This window comes from Streptopelia decaocto (genome assembly GCF_964273445.1).
Source record: "Streptopelia decaocto genome assembly, chromosome: 1".
NCBI lineage: Eukaryota > Metazoa > Chordata > Aves > Columbiformes > Columbidae > Streptopelia > Streptopelia decaocto.
The window spans coordinates 166871216-166898967 of NC_138663.1; the positions used below are offsets into that span (position 1 = coordinate 166871216).

The following is a 27752-nucleotide window of genomic DNA, read 5'->3' on the forward strand; positions in this document are numbered from 1 at the left end:
ATTTTCTCCAGCCTAAACAGCCCCAGTTCTCTCAGTGGCTGCTCATAAGACTTTCGAGAATTATTGGTGCAAGCCGGGCAGCAAACACAAAATTTCATCTGTGGATTTGGCCCCTCAGTTTCCAAGGATCGGGATGGATCTTCCATCAGGCATCAATAGGCAAGCAGCAGCACCCACAGCACTCACAGGGCAGGGGGGGGTTATCACAGTTCTCATTTCCTCTTTGCCCTCAAAGTCACAGCTGCATGGGCTGTGAAAATGCCACCTGAGCCCACAGGCGACACTTGGGCCCAGAAGTGAGGGGTTTTGATAACCATGAATGAGGTCACCCCTCAGTCTCCTCCAAGCTAAAGAGACCCAGCTCCCTCAGCTTTTCCTCATAAGTGAGATGCTCCACTCCCTTGATCATCTTTGTTGACCTGCGCTGGACCCTCTCCAGCAGTTCCCTGTCCTTCTTGAACTGAGGGGCCCAGAACTGGACACAATACTCCAGATGTGGTCTCACCAGGGCAGAGTAGAGGGGGAGGAGAACCTCTCTCGATCTACTAACCACTCCCCTTCTAATACACTCCAGGATGTGATTCACTGCAATGAAACGTGAGGGAGCAATGGGTTTATAAGGGGAAAAGCAAGCCCTGGTAACCACATCGGCCTCCTTCTGCAAGGGCCCTTCACCAAGCGCTCCCCACAGCGCTGTGCTTCCCTCAAAAAGGCCGCCCGTAGGCCAGAAACTCCGCGGCCCACCCCCTCGGGGCCGCGGGCCGGCGTGGCCTGGCCTTGCCCCAGCGGAACCCCCGCCTGCCCCCAGGCCGGGCCTTTTGAGGTGGGGTGCAGCGGGCAGATCCGTGAGGGGGCCGCGGCTCCCGCCCGCCCTCCAGGGGAGCGCCGCAAAAACGCGCACCGCCTCCCCTCCGCCGGGCGGCGGCTTGGCCTCGCCGGCTTGCCGTAGCGGGGCTTGGCGGGGGCCGCTGCCGCCGCCGCCGCTGTTACCGCCCGTGGGATTTCCGCGCTGGCGGGCTTGCCGCGATGGCGCAGCACGGGCCGAGCGTCACGTTGTCCCTCACGCTGCCCATCACCTGCCACATCTGCCTGGGGAAGGTAACGGCGCCGCCGCTGCCCTTCCCCCCGTCTCCGCGGGTGGTGGGTACGGGGTGGGCGGGGGAGGCTGGGCCGCCCGGCCGGCGGCTGCTCGGGGGGCTCCGCCGTGGCCGCAACCCTGACCATACCGCCTTAAATAAGCTGCGGCTTCAAGCTGGGAAGAATATGGGGTTGGTGGTCGCTTTCTCTAGGGCGGGGTTCTCCTGGGGTGGTGGGGGGCCTCGTCTCGGGAAGAAGGCGATCCCGTCCCTAGGGCGGCCGGTCCCGGCTGCGGGGCGAGGTTTGTTGGCGGCGGTGCGATGGTGGGACCCGAGGCACCGGTCGCCCCCGCGCCGAACCGTGGGTTTGTGGGTCCCGGGGTGAAGGTTCGAGGTTTTTTTCTTCTCCCGGTATTTGCAGGAGCTGGAGTGTTTTAGGTGAATGATTGATTGATTGATTGATTGATTGAGCGCGGTGCTGCGCCGTAGAGAACAAGCGGAACAAAGAGGGGATGAATAACTGAGTGGATTTGAGAAGTATTGAGGAAAACTGCAGCAGTCTGGAGAAGAAAGTTTCTGTTTCTTCTTTCTGACCCTTCCTCAGTCCCTTTCTCTTCTCTCTCGGGAAACAGTTTGGTCTCTGAAAGCCCCAGAGCTAATTTCATAGCTGCCACTAATTGCTTTTCAAATTCTTTGCTCGTTCCCCGCTGGTCTTTTACTTTTGTTTCCTTGCTCTCCAAAACAAAACAAATCTCTTCATGCACATCAGTAATTACAAGGGAAGAAACAACCTTTTATGTTTGTACTCTGGCGTTTGCTGTCCAGTTTCTTTCTGTCTCATGTGGCCTTTACTCCAAGACCTTCTCTGCTGGAGTGATAACAAAAGAATAGGTGTGTTTGAAGTACAAAGTAGGTGTGGCGCTGGTAGTGAACATAGTCAGGCATCTCCCTTTTCTCAGCTCTCTGGTTTAGTAACCATATTTACTTATTTCTTGGCTTTTCTGTAGAAGATGAGCAAGACTGCATGGCTGTGGTCCTGCTACCTCTCCTTTTCTATTCATCTGTTTAAGGAAAATGGACAAGAATACAGATTTACTGCATCTGTAATATGAAGTGGATACTCTTGGAAAAAGAAAGGGAGAGTGAGATCAAGCTGACGATGGCTTTGCTATTTGAATCTGATCCTAGTGAATTTCTAATTAAACACTTCATAGATTTGTTTGGTATTCACTGCTACTTTGTTGTAAAGCCACTGTGTTATTTCAAGATGCTGTTCCATACTTCCCCTTCTTTTCTGGAGTTGGTCAGGAGTTGGTGTTCCTGAGTTTGTACTGGAAGAGATTTCCACACTCACTTTTCTTACTTGGTGTCTTGCACTGAGGTAATATATTAACACTATATAGGTGAATCTGCTGGTGGTATATGTAATAAAGGTATTTGAATGTTCTCCTTGTTAGATGTATGAAGCTGTATAAATTTTGCCAAGTTGACAGCTCAGGCTGTCCTTTTTCCTAATACATATTTCTGCCTCCAGCTTGGGACTTCATCGAAAAACTTCATCATAAGAAGCTCTCCTGTTTTCAAGAGTAAGATTAGAGGAAGAAAAAGTTATTTAGTGTAAATCAATGGAAAATCTTTCCGGTTTTGTCCTGTCGTGTTGAGGGGAGCAGAAAGTGTCCTGGAGGGTTGACATATTCTAATACTCTTGTGGTTTGTAGCATAGGCTTCAAATTGAGCAGAAGGCCCACCCTACAGTCAGAGTGTACCTCTTGATAGCTCTGCAAAATTTGCAAAGTATTGACTACAAAATAGAAACTATTCAGTGTGCATGATGGTAATGGGATAAAAAAGGTATTGAAGAGAAACTCATTCAGTAATGTCACCCACTTGCTTTTAATGAAGCAGAAGGCTTAAGGGAAGGGGAAGGTTAGCCCATTCTGTTAGTGTGAACATTGTTGTAAAGTGTATTGGCAAGATGTGCAAATAACCACAGTTGCTTAGATACATTTTTGTTACCTGAATGTTCTTTTAGCACAGTCTGGGCCATCTTATAACATATTTGTATTCATAATTAGTGAGCAGATTAGAAGCCATCTGCACCAGGCTGTTAGGTTTACTCATCCTAGAATCACTTGAAGGTCCCTCCTGTTGGTTTTGGTGTTGACAGTTTGCTTGGGCTTGGGCACACGATGCTGTGTATGTTGAAACCCCCTAGGATGTCTGGGAATTCATTCACTGGTATTGGTGTGCCTGCTTTTCCACACACCTGCTGCTCTGTTAATGCTGCTTGAAAGTTCAGAATTGCCTTCAGCTGACTGCGCTGGTTTTGGCTGGGGTAGAGTTAGTTTTCTTCAGAGTAGCTAGTATGGGCCTGTGTTTTAGATTTGTGCTAGGAGCAGCATTGATAACACCAGGATGTTTTAGCTATTGCTGAGCGGTGCTTACGCAGAGTCAAGGCCTTTTCTGCTCCTCGTGCCACCCCACCAATAAGTAGGCTTGGGGTGCACAAAAAGTTAGAAGGTGGGATAGCTGACCCCAACTGACCAAGGGGATGTTCCACTCCGTATAAAAAGCTGGGGCAAGAAGAAGGAAAGAGGGGATGTTCAGAGCGGGGGAGTTTGTCCTCCCAAGTAACTGTTAGGTGTGATGGAGCCCCCCTTTCCTGGAGATGGCTGAACACCAATGGGGAGCAGTGAATGAATTCCGTGTTTTGCTTTGCTTGTGTGCATGGCTTTTGCTTTACTTATTAGACTGTATTTATCTCAACCCATGAGTTTTCACACTTTTACCCTTCTGATTCTCTCCCTCATCCAACTGGGAGGGAGGGAGTGAGCGGCTGTGTGGGGCTTAGTTGCTGGTTAGAGTTAAACCATGACAGTGATATAGATGCATACAGAATTTGATTTTGATCTGCATGGCAGTTGCATTATGTATGGGGTGTAACTAGGAAATTGCTCAAAATCACCTGGCTGATTAAGCCTTCCCACAGAAGCTGTAGTCTTTCTAGACATTATGGTCGATTAAGGAACTGAAACTGTGCTGTAATTCAAGTGAAATGCTTTTTTTTAGTAATGAGTAGCTCACAATCGCCCACCTCCCTGTGCTTGTCACAGCTGGTGTCTCAGGGGCTCAGTGAAGGGCAGCAGCACCCCCAGCCATTGTGTCACATTTCCATAGTGGCTTCTGCTATTGTTGTGTGGATCCTGAGCCAACAAAAGTGTAAACCTCAGCCCTGAAATGAAACTTGGAAAGGTGTGTAAATCAGAAGCACTGTACCCCAGAGAGTAATAAATGTGACTTACTATTTTGCTGGAGATATGGAGTGCACTTCCATGTCAGGTTTGGGGTAACTGAGGGTCTCTTGCTCCCTGTGGGGGAGACCTGCACTCCTGAAATGTCTTTCCTGTTTGGATTATATCATGCTATTCTGCTCTGTATTGTGATCCATATAACTATTCTCAGGTTACTTCTGAGAAAGAAAGAAGTATGGCCAGAGAAAGACTTGGTTTTTTGTTTGGTTTTGTTTTGTTTTTTTCTTCTAGCTGCTGTGGGAAAGCTGGAGAAAGCTCTTTTTGTGCTACAGAAAAGTTGTAAATAACAAGTTGTTTGTTTGTTTTTAATAATTGAAATTGTCATATTTAAACATTGCCAAAGCATTGGTGTGCTAATGCTTGCATTAATCACAAAAAAAAATAAAAAGACTCCGTAATTAGAGCTGAAAGCGTGCAGACACTTGGAGAAATTGCTTAGTGTCTCTCTGTTCACACCTTCAATAAAGTGAATTTGTGTATAGATAAATCCTCTGCCTCCCAGGACTGTCATATTGGAGGTTTTAAAGATACTGTGAATCCTGTAATGTGACAGAGGCACAGACAGTAAATTGGAGAAGCAGCTGATAGATCTGAGCCTTAATTTAGATTCATCTGTATTTCAGTGGTAAAACACTTGGTTTTTAGCTTGTGCAACACTGATTGTTTGGGTATGTTCACTACAGGACACATCTAATCTCTTTTCCAAAGTGATTTTTGGCTGTCCTTTCCAGTTGCTCGTTTCTCCCTGCCAGCATTTCATTTTTCCTTTTTAATTTCACTATTTTACTAATAAAATAGAAGAGGAAGATCTTGGGGATGATGAGGACTTCTTTTCAAGTTGAAAGAATTATTTTAAGCTTGGGTTTTAAGTGCAACACAGTAGACTCTAAAGTAATAGATACTGCTACTTCTGTGTCTCAAAACACATTTCTTGGCCAAAGATAGTGGTGAAGGAAAACGAAATTATTATTTTTAAGTCCCCTAACACGGATAGTACTGTTAAGATTTGAGAGTGTGTATTACAGTAAACCATAACAGAAGCTGTAGTAAGGTATAGATACAGGGGAAAGTCTCTTTCTTCCATATCATATTTGATTCCTCCATGCATATGTACTTTCAAAGAGGGCTTACAGTTAAATGACAAGAATAATGTATTGTCATGAATATTTTCTAAAAGTTTGTTTACCTAGCTGTTTTGGAAGGGGAGGGAAAGCTTCTTGAAAGGATCTGTGTCTGATTGGAATATTTAATCCTTCAGTTAGCTGCCCCATTCTTGGGTAATGACTTATTTAGTAGCAATGCATATCTAGCAGGAGGCTTGAATTAGTGATTGCTGGGTCATGTTTCTGCTCTGTGGTTTTGGCTCTTATCCTTTTTAAAGCTGGTTTCCATGAAGGTGGTGATGTGCAGGCTGGACTTAATCTGTAACACTATCCATTTCAGTGACACCTCTTCCAAGGGGAAGTGTTGGTTGTTGCCAGGAGCTAATCCCTCATTCCCTCACTTTCAGAAATCAGTTAATGTGTGTCTTTTCATCTCCTTCCACTTAGGGAGGCAAATGCATTTCACTGGAGTGGTTGGCTGCAGTTCTTAGAGGTTGTGGAGCAAATGAAGGGTGCTGCCACACTGTGTGTTAATGAGCTCTTGGAATCAAGTACCTTAGTTTTGCAAAAATAGTTACAGCTTTGGTGCTTACAATAATAGGGAAGTTTGGTGTTTTCAGTCAGGAGTTCACTCCTAGCTAGCCCTGTGAAACAAAAGTATCTCTTTTCCGCAGGACTAGACTTGCACTAAGAGGTGGAGTGGTGTATTTTCATATTCTATTACCTGAAAATGTTCTACAGGATTCATAGTGTCTTTCTGGGTTTTTTTTTCTTTTCTTTTTTTCCTCTTAATACTAAAAGGTCCGACACCCGGTCATCTGTGTCAACAACCATGTCTTCTGTTCCATTTGTATTGAAGTGTGGCTGAAGAACAATAATCAGTGCCCAGCTTGCAGGATTCCCATCACACCTGAAAATCCTTGCAAGGAAATTATAGGTAAGGACAACTTTAGGCTTTGAGATAACTTTCTGGTATTTACCGCTGGAGGAGATTCTTTTGAGTCCAAAGATACCTGGATATTTTTTCTTCTGTGTTTTTTTACCAATGTCTAAAGAAGGTCTGACTTTAAATCTTTCTGGAAGCATACATAATAGCTTACAAGATAAAAATTCCAAAGATGATATGTCTGTCAATGGCTAGATTATTCAAAAGCAGCAAGTACCCTGGAGCTCCAATGATTGGTTTTTAAATCTTTGTTGGATGCTGCCTTTAACTGGAAAAAATGCATCTTACTTGAAGTACTCTGCCTTTGCATTGCAACCTGTTGACTTAAGAGTATGGCATTTAGCTGAGAAATAATGTATTTAAATCCAGAATCTCACATGATTATATGGTCTTTTTTTCTTGTGGGTTTTTTGTTGTTGTGTTCACCATTTCCTTCTTTTTGCTTTATTTTTAAGAAAATGTCTCTTAGCACAGAAATAAGACAAAGTTAAAACACTTGAATGAGGATCTGAACTTCCCCAGAGCTAGGAAATACTGCAATCTTTATTTGACATAAATTTTAATAAAATAGGATCCTGCCAAGGAAAATATTAAGTTCAAAAATTCAAAAGTTTTCTTCCTGCTGTAAGGCAGGACTTTGACTTCTAAACATCACTAATAGATAGTCCTGTTTAACCTGTTCTGACAATTGAAGGACTTTAAATCTCCCATGGTAGCAGACTGATCCAACATTAGCTGTATTTGTGGTTGATAATATGAACAGCTCTATGAGGTGGATTACTCGTATTTAATTGACTGAAAAAGAAACAATATTAGTGTTTCTTTTCATCCTGTGCTGCTTCAGGAGGAACAAGCGAAAGTGATCCTGTATTTAGTCCGACAGTCAGAAAACACCTACGTAAAACAAGGCTTGAATTGCTCCACAAAGAATATGAGGTAAGGACATGGGCAGTGTTGTGACTTTCCAGATGGACCGCAGCTGTTAAATTCCTGCATACAACTGTCCTTTTGCTTTGAGTCCCATGGGTTTTTAGTTTGAGTAAATGTTTATACTGGATCTACATGAAACTCAACTGTGTCAAAATCCCACTTTCTGGCTAAGGTTGTGAGACAGCGTTTGCTGATGCTTGAAGTGGTCCTGCTGAAGTCGCGGTGATATTCTTTCTATGCTACAGGCAGCCAAGTACAGTCAATTCTAGAGTTTTGTGGGAATTCCACCCCCAGGTGGTGTGGGAGGGTTTGCTTTATGCATATTGAGTGTTGTGGCCTTTTTGTTTTGTCTTTGATACAAATGCAAACATTTTAGTTTCCTGTAGCTCAGGGAGACTAAATTCCTTCTTAAAGAATATTGCCCACTGTAACCTTCTGGCATAGGTTAAGTTTTATCATGGTTGCTTTATTGTTTTCTGAAAGTGAGTGAATACTTAGAAGTTTGTCTCTCCTGCTGGAAAAATGTTCTCTTAGGAACAAGGTGAAAAGGTGTTATAAGGAATATGCTTAGTTTGTGTTCTCAGCTGTCATTCCCTTAGTAGCAGCAGTGTGAAGACATCACATATTTTGCAAGGAAGCCTGCCTCAGGGAGGAGAATGAGAGAAAGGAAACGGACACTGGATATATCCTTAACACTGGGGAAGTAAGGGCTGTCTTTTGTGACAAGCTTGCCTGTAGTTCAGCTTCTTTCATCCTCTACAGAAGAAGGCGTCAGGAAAAGGAGGTTCCCTGCCTTTTTATTGAATCAGCTCCAAAATCACACAGATACGCATAGAGTGACATAAATCTCTTCAAAAAACTAAATGCCATATATGTGCCTCCTTCAGTAACCTGACCTTGAGCAACTCAAGTACTGAAGTTGTCGAGCAGTGTAGAATACATGTTTTCAGGATAAATTATTTCTTTTATCCCTTTAACAACAGGCTTTTGAAGGTTTTTTGCTTCTCTGTGGCTTCAGACCGATACAGCTAAGAGCTTTGTTCTTTGCATTTTGAGTCTTTCCTAAGATGTTGCTACTTTGTGTAGCCAGAGCAGCCTCTTCCAGGCAGTGTTCTGTCTGTTTTGAATCTTGAGACTTTCAGCATCTGAGCATGTGATGTTTCAGAATGATATGAGAGAAACATTTTCAAATAACAGCAAATGAGTCAGCAGAGAACGACCTTAAGAACACTCTTGATACAGGAAATCCTCCCACAGAGTGCCCTAATAATAGATTCATGTTGCTGAATGCTTTGAAGCTTTTGTTCTGCCCGCCAGTTTGTTCAGGGTCCTTTGTGTAGTCAAGGGATTCCCTTTACTGAAACCTTCTACTGTGCTTGAGTGTGCAAGTTGATTAAAATCCTGCCTAGAGCACAATACATAAGCATACTTAGATATATGTGTAAGGGAGGGCATGCATCTGGACTTGCTAGAGAACCCGTGTTTCTCAAGTGCTGTGGGAAGTTGCCAGTATTATTTAATTAATCTCACGCATTTTCTTAATCCCTGTGAATTTCTGACACCTTTAGGATGAAATAGAATCCCTGCAAAATGAAGTGGAAGACCTGAGAGGTAAAAATCTCAGTTTACAGACCCAACTGAAGTCTCTTCTGGATCCTGCGGCATCAGCTTTGTCTTGCCAAAATGAGGAAGCTAGCCAGTCAGCACATGAAGCAGGTACCAGTGGCCCAGAAACCACAGAGGAATGGAGCAAAAAGCTGAAAGCTGCCAATGATATGTATGAAAAAGTAATGGATAATGTGGAAAAATTAAAGGAGGTAATAAATGCATTTCTTCAGCTATCTCATAGTGTAACCGTTTCATGTTAGTTAGGTGGGAGTAAGAGCTAGCATGACCTCTGGGTACTTCATAGATCCAGAAGAAAGAGGAAAGAATTGAATTCCACTGACTGTTGGTGTATCATAGTATTTCCATACAGCCTTTGCAAGTGTCAAATGTTATTGCTTGTTCTAGTGGGTCTTGTATGTGATTCCTCTTCAACTCCTCTGTCACTCTATGACTGGGTAATTGGATTATAGTAGCACTTGTCACCAGTATTGATGACCAGATTTTTCAGGGTTGCAATAATCTATATAATATATCTATTTTACAACATTCGGTGGCCAAACACAGTAGAGTAGGCTGAGGCAGATTTTGCACTATTGCCCTCCTTGCTAGCCAATATTTTTGGTGCAGTTTGCTGAGACAGAGTAACTTGACCCTTTGACCGAAAATAGACAAGCTTCAGCATTTTATGACCAGAGGATCCTTTACTGGAGACCTGTGGTTTTTTATACATCTTGAATGTAATAGTAAAGAAAACCTGATACTGCAGAAGGAGGGATGCAAGAAATAGTCATGTGAAAATAGATCTAAATAAAATATCTTGCAAAATCTACCTGTGGGCACAAGAAACATGGAAGAAAAGTTAAATTTGAAGAGTAATTTGAAAGGCAAGGTGGAAAGTACTGGACTTTGCATGTATTCCAAATGCTGGCTTTATTTCTTCCATTCACTGTCCTGGGTTGCCTCCTGCAAAACTTGAGAGTTATGTCCTTTAGGACATATTTTTTTCCCTTGTAAGCATTAATAGTTTTTATGCTTTTCCTGTGCTACAGACTCAGAGGTCCACATGATACTGTTCTGCCATTCTGTTGTTGTTAATGGAACACTTCTAGATTTGCCTCTGTGTAGTCTAAAGCAAATTCTGCCCCTGAATGGCCTGTGTGATAAATGCTAAAAGGTATAAACTGATTTTCCAAAATTAGCTTTTTCAGTAGCTTAGCTAGACTCAGACTTCAGCTTTACAGATGGGGACACATCTTCTGCACTTTTAGTTGGCAAAAATGGATTGACAGCAAGGAGTTCTTGTCTGCCTAATTTTTTTGTATTTTTTACATAAAGTTAAGCTGTACTGCCTTTTTTTTTTTCTTTTTTTTGTGGTGGCTAAGATTTTTAACTCTTTCTTTAGGTAAGTAAAAAGAAGAATATAGCATGGATTGAGGGAGGGGTGTGTTTGGGTTTTATGTCAGTATAGCTTCAGCCTTAGCAAGAAAAGGGTTTTAAGTTTACGGAGTCTCTGAGTTAGGAGTCTCTCTAACCCTTGGTTAAGGGTTAGATATGAATAGAGGTTTAGGTGGGTTGTCGGAACCAAGTCTTAAACTGTGATCATAGAGTCATTTAGGTTGGAAAAGACCTTTAAGATTACAGAGTCCAACGTTCTCTTCCCATCTGTTCCCTGTTCAACAGCTGCTCAATTTCAGGAGTACCTAAAGTTACTTGGCTCTTTTTTTAGACCCTGTTTTGCTCAGTCTGCACAGCAAGACCTCATTCCCACAGGCACTCAATCTGGAACCAGAAACCTTCTTATCCCCTACAGTATCTGACCCAGGAGCTTCAACCACCCATCACTTCCCAGTGACACAGCGTCCCTCAGAAAATGTGGTTGCCATCATTTTCTTTTTCAAACCACAGTGAGTCACAAAATAGCAGACACCTTTATCATTTTATGTCCTAGAGCAGAGACTCCCAAAATAGGCATTATTGCTTTGAGTGGAGTCACCTAGAAATACTAGGCAAAGTACAACCATTAATAAAGAGGTTACCTGAACTCAGTCTAGACCTTGTGCTGCAAGTGGAAATCCCTTGGAGAGCAGAGCACTCTCTGGAAGAAGGATACCAAAGAGGTTCAGTTCTGCCTTGTCGTGTGCCAGGTAGATGCCCTGTGTACCAACTCTACACAACTCATGGGATTTCCTATTTGATTGTATGACTGAAGGCTTGTGTCTCAGTAAGGAGAGGAAGGTCTCAGCCATGTTGTCCAATGGTTTGATGCTCCTTTGAAAGAGAGGTGTCCTACATTCTTGTTCATTGCATTCAGGGTAGTTTTTGCACTTTGATTTTTAAAATACCAAATTGTTGACACTCAGGCACCCAAGCCCTGGGCTCACCCTTCCCATTCATTCTTTATCAGAAGTCTATTTACTCTTTCTACCCATAGGAATATTGTGGTGTTTGGTGGGGGTGGCAGTGTTTTTGGGGTTTTGAGGGGTTTTGGTGTTTTTTTGTTGGTTTGGTTTGGTTTGGTTTGGTTTGGTTTGGTTTGGTGTTTTGTTTTGTGGGGTTTTTTTTTCTCCATTCCCTCTATACCTCCACTGTCCTAGCCTTACCTGAAGAGTTTGCTGGGGATATTTGTATAAGCATTTAGAGTTTTCTTGAACTGTTTGATGCTTCTGAAAAAGTACATTTCACTCCTGAGCCTGGTTGCATAGATCCTTCTTCAGATCTAACTCTAGATCGTACTTATATTATTCAGTGAAAGCGTCATCTGATTGAGGTTACAAATTACGAGTTCCGGACTGGTGGTGGTGTTTTCAGCAGATTGAGCAGGCTATGAAGTGCAAAGAGTATTTTCTACTTGTTAGGACGGCAGCATTCATTGTTCTGAAACACGTCAGCAAGAAAACTTCTTTTTATATGAAGTATCTTGTAAACAAGGGTGTCTGCTGAACTGAGAAGAAGGAATTGACCTCAATTCAAGGAGTAAGCAGGGTTGTGAATCAGGAGTCTTAATCACAACATCCTGGAAGAAAGTGAAGAAAGACTGCAAATAGCTTGTCGTAATGGATTTGCATCCATAGGATAACTATGCTTTAAAAACAACAAGCCAAAAAAACCCAAAGTAATCTTACTCTAATTTGGAATGGAGGAAGCTGTTCGACATTAGTTTTGCTGATACCTGCACATTGTAATGTTAATGTACTTAACATATTTAGTCATGTGGAAAAAAAAAAACATGGAATTGCCATTAGTACATCTCCTTAATGACTTTCTGTACTAACTAACATAGCTGTGCTTATTTCCCTAGATAGGACACTTGTGATGTATTTTGGGAATATAAATAAAAAATGTCTGTTCGCTATTCAGTTTTGCAATCCATTTCCCTTGGTGATTTTTAAGTGGTGTCCCTGTCTGAAGGCTATTTCCTGCCTTCACATTTCTAGTTCTGTCTCTTTAAAAGGGAGAAACAGCTTGTCCTATAAATATTAGAAGTCATTTCTGGTTTACTGTATACTTATTTTTTTTCCTTTTCTTTTCCTTAGGCAAACAAGAAACTGAGCATGGAGAACAATAGCCTTTTAAGAGAGAATTTGCGACTAAAAGCTGAAGTTGATAGTAGATCACCACAAAAGTATGTGAATATTTTAAGAGCTACCATATTTTATTTATGGACTGTTTAACTGTTGTAGGACTTTAACCTAAATCTGTGATGGTGTACATGGTGTTGCGTATGTGTCTCCAGGTAGACTTTGGAATTTTTATCCTTGTAGACTTGGGTGACAAATGCAACTTGCAGAATAGCAGCAAGTCTACAGTGAAGAAATACGACGTGACTACAAGTGCCATTCCTTGCATTATCTGGCCAGTATTGAAGGACTGGATTTATTAGTTGAATTTTACAGTTAATTTAGTTTTGTTATTGGGAAACTTTTAAATCTGGTATACAGTAAAAGTAGAACGTTGGTTACTGAGTACAGAGGTTCTGATTGGTTGTATTTGTTTTGTTCTTCCTTTTGCTGCCTTCAGGGTTTGTTCTGTGGACTTAGGCTCCTTATTCAGTGAAAGTCCCTGATAGCTTTGTGACTGGGCAAGATATGTAGAATTGAGCTTCTGCAGCATGAGAACATCATTCCAAGAACTGACACCTGTGTTTAATACTCTGTTTTAACCAGTTAAAACATCAGTGACGGTGACCTCAGAAAGCAGAAACTTTGCCATACTGATTACAGCTTGTGCTAAAGTACCTCTCCTTGGAAGTACTTTGTGAAGCAACATGTTCATATTTTTAAAGTTGTGTTCCTTTCTTTCATCAGTTTACTACCTTTTTTCTCTCATTGGTTTAAAACTTAGAAAGCTAAGAGCAGCATTGACTTTATACAGTGCTTTAAGGAAGGGGGTTGAGGGGTACCTGTGTAACGTGTGGTGAGACCTCTCTGGATTTTGTTCTTCTTCACAGCTCACTTACTGGAAGATGAAATTCATCCTTTTAGAGAGCTTGCTTGCCAGACTTCTTGTGGTTCAAGACCGCAGGAAAGAAGATGCATGATCTTGTGCTATGCCATTAAATGCGTAAAAGTACATTCTGCCCTAAAGTCCCCTAATAAGGGAGATAGAGCCCTGTTTAAAGTCTTGGCAATGGAGAGGGCTTTAATGGCGTGGAATATCTTTTCCCATAACATTCAAGAGTGAGTTGGCAAGTATGGCAAACTTGAAAAGTAAATAGATGTAAATAAATGAGTCCTAGAAAAGAAGAGATGGAAAAGACAAGATCATCTTACTTGATTTTACTTTACTGAGCTCAGGTAAACTCCCCCATGGAGAGAATTTCCATTTCTTCCAGCTTGCACATGCTTTACCATCTTGTTGGTCAGAAAAATTAGATATCAGAGGGGTGTGTGAAGAACTAATCTTTGTTGTGAGCTGATTGTTTTCTCATCTTTTGCCAGTGTGCTTTAGAAGTACAGATACAGCCAAATGTTATTAGAAATAGGACAGTGTCAGGCTCTATTTTAGAACCCAGATGCCAGCTATATTGGCCTGTCTGTGTCCCTACTATTAAATGTTTGGGGTTTTTTTTAGTCTCCAGAAGAGTCAGTCACATACTACCTCCCTATTGGGAATGATCATTGGCCCTTGCTAACTCTAGAACTGTGCATAGGAATCAAGCACATGAATTGAATCAGACTTAAACTGGGCCAGGAATAGTTCAGACACTTCAGGGATGCAGGCAGTTACGTGTCTGTACCCTGCCTCTGCTATCTTCAGCTTTGGTTTTATTTTGAGCCCAGTGGTGTACTATGAGAATTTAAGTATATGCAAGGGAAAATTTGTCCTGGAAGAAACCCACACCTTAGATTTAGCAATTTTGATTCACCCTACCTGTACCCATTCACTCCTAGTCATGTTTTCTAGAACGAATTTGTGCAATTCTTCTAGGTAACTGTGACTTAAGAGAAAAAGTAAACTTCTGATTTATTTGGTTTTGCTGTACTTTCAGGGCTGTCCAGTGTCTATGGTTTTCTAAAGCAATAAGGCTTAGAACTGGCTATTAAATTCCAAATGAAGCCTCAGTAGCACTAAGTAGAGCAGAAAAACTGTCTTGTGTCTTGCTACAATATCTTATATTGATACATTGCGGTATGCTTTTTGTTGCTTCCTTTTACCTGGCACTTCTAGCTTGAATAGTCAGTACCAATTCTGCTAAATAGCCACTTAGAAAGTTACCTTCCTACCTCATTTTGCATTTGTTCTGCTAATGCTCCCTTCCAAAGTGTGGGACTTCACCCATTTATTTGTTTTCTTCAGGTTGGTGTTTTGATGCATGTCAAAATTAAAACAATTTTGAATTCCAGTCACATCCTTCAGAGTAATAAGAAGTCTCTCCTGTCTTAGTGTTGTTAGCAGATTTTATAAATTAACTTTCACCCTTACAGTCATTAGTCTGATCAATACCTAGACCAGAATTAACATCAAGACATTTTTTTTAAATGTTCTTCCAGTTCTGATGGAAAACTTCAATAATATCTAAAAGGTCTTTCAACTAGGCTTCACACACTGAACAGGGCTTGCAGTACCTGTGTTCTTACCTTGCTTAGGAAATCAGACTTGAAGCCATAAGCATCAGAGCCTGACAGTGTCACTATGATTAAACTTTTCTGTGCAGGTACACTGGTTTGCCAGTGTAGTTGTTTCAGTGTACTTTATTCGGAATTATTCAGGAAGTGATTTTTTTTTTTTTTTAAGTTTCTGAATGGCTCTAGTGCAGTTTAAAATGGCTACTGGACTGGATCTTCATAATTCAGTGTCACCACCATTGTTTCATTTGTCATATATTTCTGAGCTTCAGATTGTCAGGTATGGATTCATACTTAAACAACTGGCTAGGTAACTAACTAAAACTTATATCAAATTATTTTTGAAAGGGTTTGTCAGTATTCAGTCCCCTCATCCCAAATGTATTTGATTTTGTGCATAATGACAATGGAGCTAAATATGACAACTTAAGTTATTTCAGTAGGCTTAGCTTTATAGCAAAGGAAGCATGACGGCAGGTGAATGATCCCTTTGTAACACAAATTCTACCTCTGACATCACAGGAAAAATATAATTAGCCTTCTTTGGTGGTCAATAGAAAAACTTTCCTTTTATCATAGTTTTGAGTTGTTTTTTCTTTGTTCATATCCATTAAAACTTGCTGAAAAATGTAATTTTTGTCAATAAAATTGACGTTGCAGCCATGTCAGGGATTTTTACACCATTTTTTAATTGATGATGCTCATTGACTAGATTTTTTTTTTTTTCATTAAACATTTTTTAGGATAGACCTTTACCAGAATACCGTACCATCATATAGTTGGGACATAGGTCTGAAAAGCAAATAAAGGTTTCTTGCTCTGGTTCTTAGCAGACCTGTGTTAGGTCTTGGGCAAATCAGACTGAGTGGTGATTGTTGCTTGCTCTTTGTTTGCTCTTTCTCCTCAGAAATGTTCAGTCACTTCCATTTTTGATACAGAACAGGCAAACTTCTAAAACTTCAGTTTTGTGGGATGGTAAAGCCTCTATTACTTCCAGCTCTACTTAAAATGGAAAACTGTTAGATCTATTGGCAAGGCACAATGGATCTAAAAGCATTTTTGGCAAAGGGATGTTTGCTTTTTACCTGAAGGAAAATAACTAGCAAGTCCATCTACTCCAGGGTATCGTGTATTTTATGAATGGTTAGATTTAAATTAGCTTGAACCAGACTTCTAGGCTTCCTAGGAGTCTTCTCTCTAAATATTTAATTTCTTCTGCCAGTTAAAATCCCAGTCTGAAAAACTATCTGTAACATGCAGAAAATTGTTGCGTTCTCTCGTTTCTCTGGTTTTGTGAGTTGTTTTATTGTTGTTGTTTTGGGGCTTTTTTTCCCCTCTCTCCAGTTTTACTCTTTCGATTTAGTCTAGATTTGTGATTTCAGGTACCTGCACACTGAAATCTAAGACTGTTGACTTTTTAGGTCATTCTGTACTACACTGACTTTTTATCTAACTCAAATATTTCCACTCATGCCAGACTGTTTAATTCAGTCTACATTTCACTGAACCTACAAATGGGCATCTAGTAACCTGTGTCCAGGGTGCAGATCAGGAATGCTGCTGTCTTCATTGATGGAAAACTGGGCTGCTGTCTCACCTCCCCACAAACTTGCTGTCGCAGAAGAGTCACCACCTTCCAAGACCACCTGCCTTAGAATAAGAGGAAAATGCTATTTAGTAGCCTTCAAAACAACTCTGAGTTCTTGAGTCGTTGCATTAAACCCTGAGGAAGCACCTGCTCTAGGCATGAAGATCTAAACCTTAAGCAGATGGCTAAGGGCATTCAGATCTTGCTGCTTGGTTGTGGGTTTTCCAGTGTTTTTTTCATAGTAATTCTGATGTAATCCTTTCTGGCTTATGCTGTTTACCAACCTCAGGTATAATCTGGCTTTCCTATCTGGAAGACCAGTGCTGCTTCACTAAAAGATGTTAAAATGCTTGGAGAGTCTTTGCACATTTGTCTGAACTCACCCAATTCCCTAAGTGAAAGGAGAAGCTCTTTTCAAAGAATGTACCTTGGCTGTTCTTCTTTTCAAATCCTGCTGCTCTGCCATCATCCAAAAAACAGTAAAGCTCTGCCTTACTCATGTGATGTGAAGGAAGTGGATTTTTTTGATACTCAGGAGAGATTTCAGGAGGAAGGGCATGCGTCTTCGGATTGCTTTTTACTATGGGAACTGCGCAATGGAGGGGATTTACTGCTCGGTATTTGTTTGTGTTGAAAATAACTTGTTCTTTTATAAGCTTAGAAAATCAGCAATAGCAATCTACTACCTTCAAGGAGCCATTATACTCTTTCTTCTGTCAGCCAGCCTGGTCTGCAGAATGGAAAGAAGTAGTAGGCTATACCCAGGACTTTTTCTAATTGGAACCAAATTCCATTATTGATTTTTTTAAATTTTTTTTTCTCCTTTGTAGAGCACCATGCTTGAGGTATCTCTCTTGACTTTTTTTCTTTTGTGCTTGCTTGCTAGAAAAAAGCCTAAATCTGACAATAACTGTTTTTAATTCTTAAATGTCTCTATGCAAATATGATGCACTTCTAAGGCAATTGTATATAACCTGGGATATTGCCAATATGTTACTGCAGATCACCTTTCATTGTTGATGTCGAGAATGATCGCAGAATTCTTTCTCATCCAACTGCATCTGGTACATGGTATCACAGAAGGGCTGTAGAAACTAGTAAGGCTTTCAGCTATTTTGTTCTTGGATTTCCTACCTATTTCTTCCCATCTAAGTGCAAAACCCTTATGAAAATATGAATCTAAATGACAAGACTGCGTTTGCTTGTGCACCCTGGCGTTGCCCTCATCTCGAACTGTGACAAGCTCTGACTGTGCATTGTCATTTCCCACTTCTCACCATCTGTCTCTTTTGGAGAATGGATCATGCTTGTGTATCCGAGCCACAGGGCAGTCACCAGTCTGGGCCTTCAGGTGATTAGAACTGGAGTGTCATCTTCTGTGGCATCTTTGCAGCCCCACTCTTCTGTAAATGGTTATACAGGAAAACTGTTTGTTGCAGCTGCTTACTATCCAAAAAGAGGAATGTTTGTATGAGGTTGTGTGGTTTTAAACTGCATTGACATGAGTTAAGGGCTCAACTAGACAGACTTACTACAGTTGGTGGTCACCAATGTGTGAAAATAAAACCCTGAATAATAGAAGAAACCACTGAAGAAATTTATCGTGGATAAGAGATTATTAAACTTCCCAGGCAGTTTCTAAATGGACAACTTCAGGAGTACTTGAATGTGACTGAGGGAGCAGTTGTGGAATAATATGAAAGAGGGTCACTCAAATGTGGTGTCTATAACATTAGTTCTTCTGGCTCACTGTAGCTGAGAGGTGACTGCAGCTTTCTGATTGGTGTCAAGTTAGAATAATGGTAGGACAAGAAGAAGGACTCTGAGGAATGATCCTGAAATATGAGGTTCAAGTGCTCATCAAGACATCTGGTGTCACCTCAGACACTATAACTTATCCAGTACACCTACCTGGGGCTGGCAGCTGTAATACAGGACCTAGAGGAGACCTGTATCCTTCCAGAGTGACAGCTGGAGGCCAGCAGTCATGTAAAAGACCATCGAAAATGTCACTTGAAGGATCCAAATCCCACCTGAGACAGCTTTCTGTTCACTTTGAGTGACCAATGGTTTCTCTGGGCTTTCAGTTTTCTATAGAGGGGATGTACTTGAAACAAATGCAGTGGGATGCAAACTCAAAATTTAAGTGATACAACTAAAGAACAAGACCCCAACACTGAAGAGACTTTGTCCATGCATGAGGATACAAAAAAATGCTCTTTACCACATGTATACTGCATACCTTAACTTCTACTGAAGAATGTATCCATTTGTTACCAAGTATGAAATGGTTCAAATACATCAGGAAAAATAATTTATCTGGAGTGTCGGACAAAACTTTATTTTCTTATAACTGTACTGCGTTTTATTATTATTATTATAATTATCATCATCATCAGACCATCATTTTTTACTATGGCACAACCCACTGTACATCTGAAGGGAAAAGTAGAGGATATCTCTTAAGAGACTGATTTGGTTTGGGGAGATGGAGAGTGTTGTGACTTCTTTAACCAAAATATGCATGTCTTTTAAACTACCTGCTGACTTGCCAGATCAGTGACTGAAACACTTATGTCATCGTCTGGTCTGGAGTAATTGGTTTCAATATGCACATTGTAATATGACTGTCTTAAAAATCCATATCCTTGAAAATTTGGGAAATAAAGTCTCAAAGCAGGAACAAAAAGCAACTGCAGTTGTGGTGCTTAACTGCAGACATAGCTGTTTGTAGGCAGCATGTCAGATGCTGCATTTCTAAAAGCCAAAATTCCCAACCACATCCCTCTACAACAATTAACATATTAGTGATGCTGTTTGGCTTTGAACAACATACTGTATTTTTTTTTAACCTAAGGACACTTGTTATAAAAGTTGCACTCGAGAATACAGTGCTACTTCCTCATAAGCAAATCTCAGGCTGTCACTAATGCTATTTGCATTAAATAAACATATTACACCATTCTTCCATTAAAAAGGAATTGCCAGGTATGCATATAAATGTAAACATGTTTAATTTTTATGTCAAAATGTCTGTTACAGCAGACCCCAGAAAATCTTGCTTATTTTAAATAATAATTTTTCTCCATCTCTCACTTGGCTGTTAAGCTAAATTGTATTTTTTGCATCATTTTTATATCCTTTATTAAGCAGTGTAGGGTTTGCTCTTGTAAGGCTGTGTGAACAGGTCTGTTAGAGAAAGGCACAATAAATACTTTTGGATCACCCTGGGGAGCAGGAAGGGTCTTGTTTGGCCCCTGCTGTGCTACAGTGGCTCCTTCAGTATTTTAAGCCAAAAATCTGAGTTCCTTTTACTAAAGGAGGGAATAAGCCAAAATGTGTTGTATGCAAGGATGCTTATTTCATTGTAACTTTCTTCACCTGAAAATGTAATTGAAACATTCCTGAGCTGTCTGTGATCCTGCTTTTATCTAGTTTCGGGGTGGGGGGGAAGAAGTCTTGTGCACCTTTTCTCTCATTTCCCTCTTGTGTGCAACCAGAAATGGTGAAACTGCTAAAAACAATTGAGAAAACTTGTTACCCATAGATTAAGCAAATGAAAAATGGTCTGTCTTCATCTTAGGAAGACAAAGATAATTGGGTAGAGGTGAGGCGGGAGTGGTCCTTGCCTCGAGAGAATTCCAATCCAGCCAGCTCCTTTTAGGGAAAAAAAATCTTACTAAGTGAACACTCCTATTCTAAATATAAAACTACAACCTTGCCATTTTGTTTCTAAAACACAATGAGTGGCACACACCAAAACCGTGTGGAGCTTAGGCTGATCTGATTTTAAAAGTGGTCTAGTAGCAGTTCTGTGAAAGAAATCATCTAGACTATTGTCTGAATCTTCACCACCACTGAACTATCTGCGCCAAAATGTCGAAAGACCTTTAAATATGCAAAGCAGTTGAACATCATTGAAATACATCAGTAGATCTGGTCACTCGTGCCCAATTCGTTTGGGGCTTGTGATACCACTTATTCCTTTCCCTGACTACCCACTTAACTGTATTGCAGTTGTCAGCATAGAGCAGTTTTCTATTGCTTTGAGCTCAGGAACAGAAGAAACAAAATACAGTTCAGTACTTTGCTGGAAATACATGCATAGATTCATGGATATTTTGCCAGCATAGTCACAGATATAGCACCTTCAGACCTCACTGGTCTAAGGGTTGCAGCGGGAGCATTTTGCAAAGGGATGAGGGGGTGGAATGGGGAAAATGGAATGAGAATTCCTTGTGACTCTGAAAGATGCTGAAGGACGGACAGACAGACAAAGAAACAGGGTGGAAATTCCAGGCAGTGTTTGTGCTAGAAGAGTGGATATAAACTTGGTCTGTAACATGGAGCTGCAAGATGGAAAGCGGAGGTTAGTGTGAGCCCACATACAAAATTGTCAGCTCTTTGTGATATAAACCCTGATGTGTCAGAGTTGTAGGGTGGCTGCAGGTCCTTCCCTCCTTCCCAATAATACCGCAACTTTAATTGTTTTTTTCTTTCTGTAAATTGAAAGCCTTGGATGGAGCAGGGAATTCCCAGGTGCCCACCTGTCAGTGACAGGGTAGAATTAGTCAGGGCATATAGCTGAAACCTTCACCTGCCCTCTGGGGAAGGTCAGTCTTGAAAGCTGGTGGAGGATGGGGGGAATGCAAGCCTGTATCTTGGCAGTTGAAAATGTACTCAAGCTGGAAGCCCTGTGAACATACAACTCTCACAAACCACAAGTGACAGATTTTTTGTATTGGAGTCAAAGAAGAAATTAGATTGTTCTGGCTGTAAAGCTCAAAAAAGAAAAAAAAAAATCAAACCAGTAGCTCTGAAATAAGTGGAAGTACCATCCTCGCAATGGCTGAGAAAAAGCTGTATATCTAATGGGAACATAATTGGAACGGTCTGTATAAGTATTTAAACCACCTCAAAGGACTATTGCAATTTCTGAATTTCGTACTGGCATTTTATATTTGACAAGGTGACATTGTGTAAGAAATGTATTGTAAAACACTGCTGTACTGTAGGAAAAAGATTGAATGTAAATATTTCAAGATGTGGACCGCTGTTCAAATGTTATCATAAATCTTTGTCATTGTTTTAGGGGATAATTCTTCATGCATATTTGAGTTGAATTGATAGAACCAGCCTCTGGAAGGGTAATCTGCTTGTTATTGCCATGGTACCACTAATAGTTTAATTTTGGCTTTTCAGGTATTCACCTCCACCTTTACCTTATATATGATGTCTTTTTTTTTTCGCAACTAGCAGAGAAAAATTTTGACTTTTATTTTAAAATTAACACAATGTTTAATAGCTTTGTTCTTTCATGAAATGAGCTTGCAAACCCCAGAAATGGCTTTTTCCAGCTTAATATTTTCTTCTTTACTTCTTGCAGATTTGCTCGGTTTACAGTAGCTGCACTTCAGTCCAAAGTAGAACAAAGTGAACGGGAAATGAACCGTCTAAAAAAGGCACTGGAAAGAAGTGATAAATACATAGAAGAAATGGAATGTCAGCTTTTACAGCTGAAAAATGCAGGCGAAGGAACCCAGACAGTGAGTGCTGTTAGTGAGAGAGCGCTTTCTGCAGATGCTAAGGGAGCTGAGAGCAGTGAAGATACAACATGTTTGAAAATCCAAGTTGAGGAGAAAAAAGCCTTGACCACCAGTCAAAGTCCTGACAGTCTTGAACAGCTGACAAGTGGGGGAACTTGTTTAAGCTCTTCTAGTCAAGATGCTTCAAATGGTTCAAATACCCAGTGTGCCCCAAAGAAAGAACTATTTCCAGGCTGTCAGGGGGTTCTCCTGGATGAAAATACTACAAATATGGATGCCTGCTTGGAAGAGCAATGGAATAAAATTGAAGAATGTACCTCTTACAAGGATGAAGAACTTTATGATCTTCCACCACCATGCACTCCTTTTCTGTCTCTCAGTCGTCTTCAGTTGAACACTCCTGATGGAAAAGAAAATGCGAGGAAACCATCAGCCTTCCTGAGAAAACTGAAGTTTGAAGAGTTTTGTGACACTTCAGATGATGGCAGCAAAGATTCTGCAGAGCACAGCACAAGCAGCTGTAGTAGTGAAAAGAAGCTAACCTGTTTTACGACAGGAAAATCAGGTTTTTGGGGCACCTGCCCAACAAATTTTGCTGAGAACTTAGATTTTGATGAATCAGAGCAAAATTCAGTAGCTGGACAGTCAGATGAGACGTCAGCAAAGTCCAGTGATAAAACAAGTTCTTGCTTACCTAAAAGGTTGCATACCCTCTGCTCTTCCGAAATGAATCGCACAAGAACCTCCAGTGAGGCGTCTATGGATGCTGCCTACCTCGATAAAATTTCCGAATTGGACTCAATGATGTCCGAATCAGATAACAGCAAGAGTCCATGCTATAATTTCAAGTCCTCCGATCTTGATAGTTCTTCAAAGTCAACAGAGTGCTCTAAGCTGCTGAATGAAACCGAGAAGAAACGGGAAGAGATGAATGAGGAACCAAGTATGAAGTGCCCAGAGACAGCAGTTGACAGAACTGGCTGGAAACCTGCTACGTTTTCCATCCTCTCCCCATCTGAGCTAGATACAAATGACCACTTTCCGCTGTTTACAGGCCAAAACGTAGTGGCTAGCGATATCAAACCTCCAAACTGTTTATTTCATAGAGACTTTTCCCAGAGTTTACTGTTCGGTAACTCGCAAAGGTCGTATGAGGAGCAAAAGTTTGGTTCCTGCTTTTCGAAGATGTCATCTGACCTGCACAATCAACTTAATCCTCCTTGGGTGTCTTCCTTTATAGCTGAAAGGAAAAATAAAAATGTCAGTCAGTCAACCAAGAGGAAAATTCAAAGCAGCCTTTCCAGTGCTAGTCCATCGAAAACCACCAAGAACTGAATCTGCTTGGAAATCAAACGTAACTCTAAGTCATCAACCTGCAAATGTGTAATATTTACAGGTGAACTTCATTTTTAATGACTTCCATGCAATCTGATCCTGTCTTTTTTGACTATGTGAAAACTGAACATTCCCTTGCCCATCACAAGCTCTTTCCTAGGGAAGAACCATTCCAGATTCTTTTTTTCATCTGGGCATTTTGTTTACTTGGCGGTCTTGGGGGTTTGGGTGTTTTCTTTAAGTTTTCAGGTTGCATGATGTTCCAGTTTTGAGCACAGCTAATAGCTCCCTTGAACAGAACACTTTTAAATGGCCTTGTCAAATCAATCATTTATCTAAGAATTTGTTTTAAAGGTTATGTTTCCCATTCCTGAAGATTACATTTTGTGCACATAAGGCAGCTACTGGCTATATATCCTATGGATTCATGAAACTGCTATAAAACACTGTCAATTTTGCCATAAAACTTGCCTCCCAGAGGAAATGTTGCTGCTTGGACTGTTTCATAGCACTGTACTGTACTGAAACTCTTGTTTTAGGTGGGTGTAAGGTAGCAGCCTCTTTCTTTTCAGGATTGCAGCGCTTCGGTTGGAAAACATCTCTCCTACAAACATGGCTTGTATTTTTTGAAGTTAAGCACAATTTTTAATTTAGTTCCCAAAAAGCATTGTTATTCTAAGTGTGTTCAGTATGCCTGTGTAGACCATAAAAATGGGTTTGTATGCTAATGACTTGTTTACCTAATGTGCACTGAACATTTTACATTAATACTGTACCATTTTACATTAATACTGCATGCTTTTCTATGTGAATTGAATAAAACATGTTATAAGCACTGTAATCCTTGATGTTGCCTCAAATATTGAATTAACAAAAAGATAACGGGGAAACTTTTTTTTAATAATTTGGAAAATATCGTAAGTTTTGTAAAACATAAATGTGAGCTTATTCACCAAAAAAAAAAAAAAAAAAAAAAAAATCAAGATTCCCTTCCTCCTCCTTGTTAGACATATTACCATTCTAGTGTCAGCATCGATACAGTTGATGGAAATGGCTTTCAGCCTCTCTGGAGGTGACTCTTCCATAAAGTATTGCATAGGTCAACATAATGTGATGGCCTACTACAGGCAGGAGACCTAATTAAGCAGCAGAGCAAAATTGGTTTCTTTGCATTATTGTGTTTAAGGGTTTTTTTTAAGGGCATATTTAATTGTAAGATGCAGGGTTTTCTTTCCATATAGGCCTCTGATGGCATTTCTTACAAACAGACATCCTTGCTTCATCAATACCTATGATATGAAAAATCCATATGCTGCTGGATATGAATCCATATCCATCCCTTTGAAAAAAGGGAAAGCCACTTGGAAAATTTCAGCACACTGGCTCATCTTTTTGTAAAGTTAAGCCATCTAAGTGGTTTGAACAAGAACTACACATTGTAATGTGCACATGCATCCAGGCAATTGGTTTGGTCATTCTTTTCTTTTTTAGAAAGAGCTTTACCAAGAAGTCATTATTCAAGCCATATAAGGCAAGGACCATTTCCTCGGGACAGACAGGATGGCATTGTTCTTCTGTGTACTGCTTTCAGTATACCACCTGAATTTTAATCTTCACAGAAGAATCTAGTAATTCAATTTTAACATATTTTTCAGAATTAGGGAGCTGGTAAAACCATCGGGACATGGGCTGCTACTCGATTTGACTAGCTTTACAAATAAGTCAAAAAATGCTGCCTTGATTTAACCCTTTAGGAGAAGAGTCAAGGGCTTCTCAAATATGACTGTAATTAATTTTCTTCAAACATCATTTTATTGCAAAGCAGTCACAAATATGCAGCAAATATGCAGGACGTTGTGTTTCATTGTGGGTTTAAGGGGAGGTGTGATTATGAGCTTCATTTTATACTGCATTATACTTCTGATACACAAGTAATTTTCAGTGACAGAAACAAATAAAATGGGTATCATACCTGAAATCAAACTAGAATGAAGGAAAATGTTGGGGTTTTTTTCATGCTACTTTCTAGTCCTTTGGACAGGAACATGGCCTATGGGCTTCCTTTTCAGTATGGGTATTTTGATTTTACATGTCAAACAACTTGAACAGATAAAAGAGCTGAGCCTAAGATAACAAAAAAAAATGCTGAAGGTCAAAGTCACAAACTTAATACCGTATTCTCAAACGGGGACAGAGAGTGAGGCATTTCAGGCCAAGCATTGGCTGTTCACTTGGAGTGGTCATGGGAGCTCATAGGTCATCGCCTCCCAGCTCCAGGCTGGTAACTTCCTACATTATGCAAGAAAGTTTTCATAATTATCCATAATTACTTGATTTCCAAGCTGCCTCATACCCTCAGATCTCAACTGCAGATACAGTGAGCAGATTGCAATTGCATCCAGTGCTGTAAGAAGGAGCACTTTTTGTTTCACAAATTGTAAAGCCGAAACAGATCTGAATTATTGTATCTTAGCCTTGAGGGTTTTTTGGCTAGGGTTTGTTTTGTTTTAGTTGTTGGGTTTTGTTTTATTAAGTGCCCTTAAAACAACTACCACACTCTAGATGCTGCACTTGATTAATGTAGGTTGTATTCTTTTTGGCTTAAAGTTTGACAGAGCGGTTGGTGCAATATCAACTTAAAAATGTAAGCTATATGTAACAAATGGGCTTTCTTCAGTTATAAATTTGTTGGCCCTACATGGGGTATCAGTTCTCCAGGCTGTATTCTGTCAGTGCTGTGCTTGCTTAATCTCTTGCTGCACTTACCATGCTCTCTGAATAAAAGGCCCTAAATGAGAGTTCATCGCTGTTAATTTTTTATGATAGTTACCTAGTTATGTAGTAATGTAGAATTGGAATATACAAGATCTAAAACTTAACTATTACAATTTTTATTAAGGCAATAGATGTTTCAAAGTGATGTAGAGATGAGATCTGTGATGTCTAATGATATTTAATAGCTCATAAAAATTTTACTTCATCTAATAACACTTACTGCACTAAATACGAGACAACTTGCAGGTTGTAACACAGGAGAATGCTTTCCAGGAGTATTGGTAAGATGGGAAAGTGAGATTGCTACCAGCCTCAGTTTGTTGCCAGTGAAGTCTGTTGGGTTGCACCTAGAAGCAAGAACACCAGGGTGAGGTTTTCACTTTGTTGTAGGCAATTTTACCTACTCACAGTCTGGCAAATTACCTGCTTGTCCATGATTCCTTGAAGGCCTTGCAAGAGCCCAATTCTGCTTGCTGTTGGTTCCTCAGATGAAAGGCTACTGGAACAGCTCTACCTACCAGCACCAGATAGTGACTTTGGTTTTGAGCGTGCTTTATTGTCTCTTTTTAAAATGTATTTTAAAAGGGGGCAAGAAGGACAATACACAGCTTGTATATACAATACAAGGCATGCTTATTTGTGTCTTCCTTCCCAATTCATTTCACAACTGTTGCCCTTTCCAAATAGTGCCATTTAGAAGTAGTTTAAGCTAGCTAAATCTAATCCTAATTCTTGCACAGCATCAAAGCCCTGCCTCTGACTTCCATCAGCCGTAGGCTTGAAAAACAGTCTGTACACACCTCTTCTGTGCTGCGGTAATGGTAAATGTTTCACAAAGTGTGCAGGTGCCACTCCTGCCTTGCTGCTTTTGGCGTAGGACCATCCCACGTGAACAGACCAAGGCTTTGTCGTTCTCCCAGGTTTGGATGAGAGGAAAAGCAGCTCCGAGGTAACTTGGTGTGGGAGTTCACAGTTGTTCCAAGGGTTGTCTGCAGAAGTGATAAGCAATCCCCTCAGGGTACTAATCCAGGTCTGACCCTTCCTGTACCTTAGTCCCTTGTAGCAGCCCTGTGTCACTGTGGTGAGCCACCAGCTTGTCAGGCCTGGCCTAAAGAGGTGGCCTGTCTGTCCTGCCTTGGTGACCCAACATTAAGCTAGTGCCTCGGTGTCCCTTAGCTCTGACTGGAAAAGCCACCTGCATCAGCTGAAGGACAGCGGGCGAAGCACAGCGCCTGAGTGCACTTGGCAGTCCTGCATGCAGTGGGAGATAGCAAGGGAGGGTGAGACTGGGCTGAAAAACAAATGAAGTTTAGTCTTCCTGATTTTTTTTCAGATTTCTCAGTAGAAAGCACTGTTTCACAGAACTGCAGAGTCACAGAATGTTAGGGATTGGAAGGGACCTCGAAAGATGATCTAGTCTAATCTCCCCGCCAGAGCAGGAACACCTAGATGAGGTTACACAGGAAGGT

The 27752-nt window shown here is 40.8% G+C and overlaps 1 protein-coding gene across 1 annotated transcript; it reads left to right on the forward strand.

Moving 5' to 3' along the window:
* Positions 1-907: 907 nt before the first annotated feature.
* OBI1 (ORC ubiquitin ligase 1) lies at positions 908-24349 on the forward strand. Its single transcript, XM_082051373.1, has 6 exons — positions 908-1098; positions 6292-6427; positions 7281-7372; positions 8935-9183; positions 12508-12596; positions 22014-24349. Exons 1-6 carry the CDS (start codon positions 1027-1029, stop codon positions 23506-23508), a joined length of 2133 nt encoding a protein of 710 aa, XP_081907499.1. The 5' UTR covers positions 908-1026; the 3' UTR covers positions 23509-24349.
* The last annotated feature ends 3403 nt before the right edge of the window (positions 24350-27752 follow it).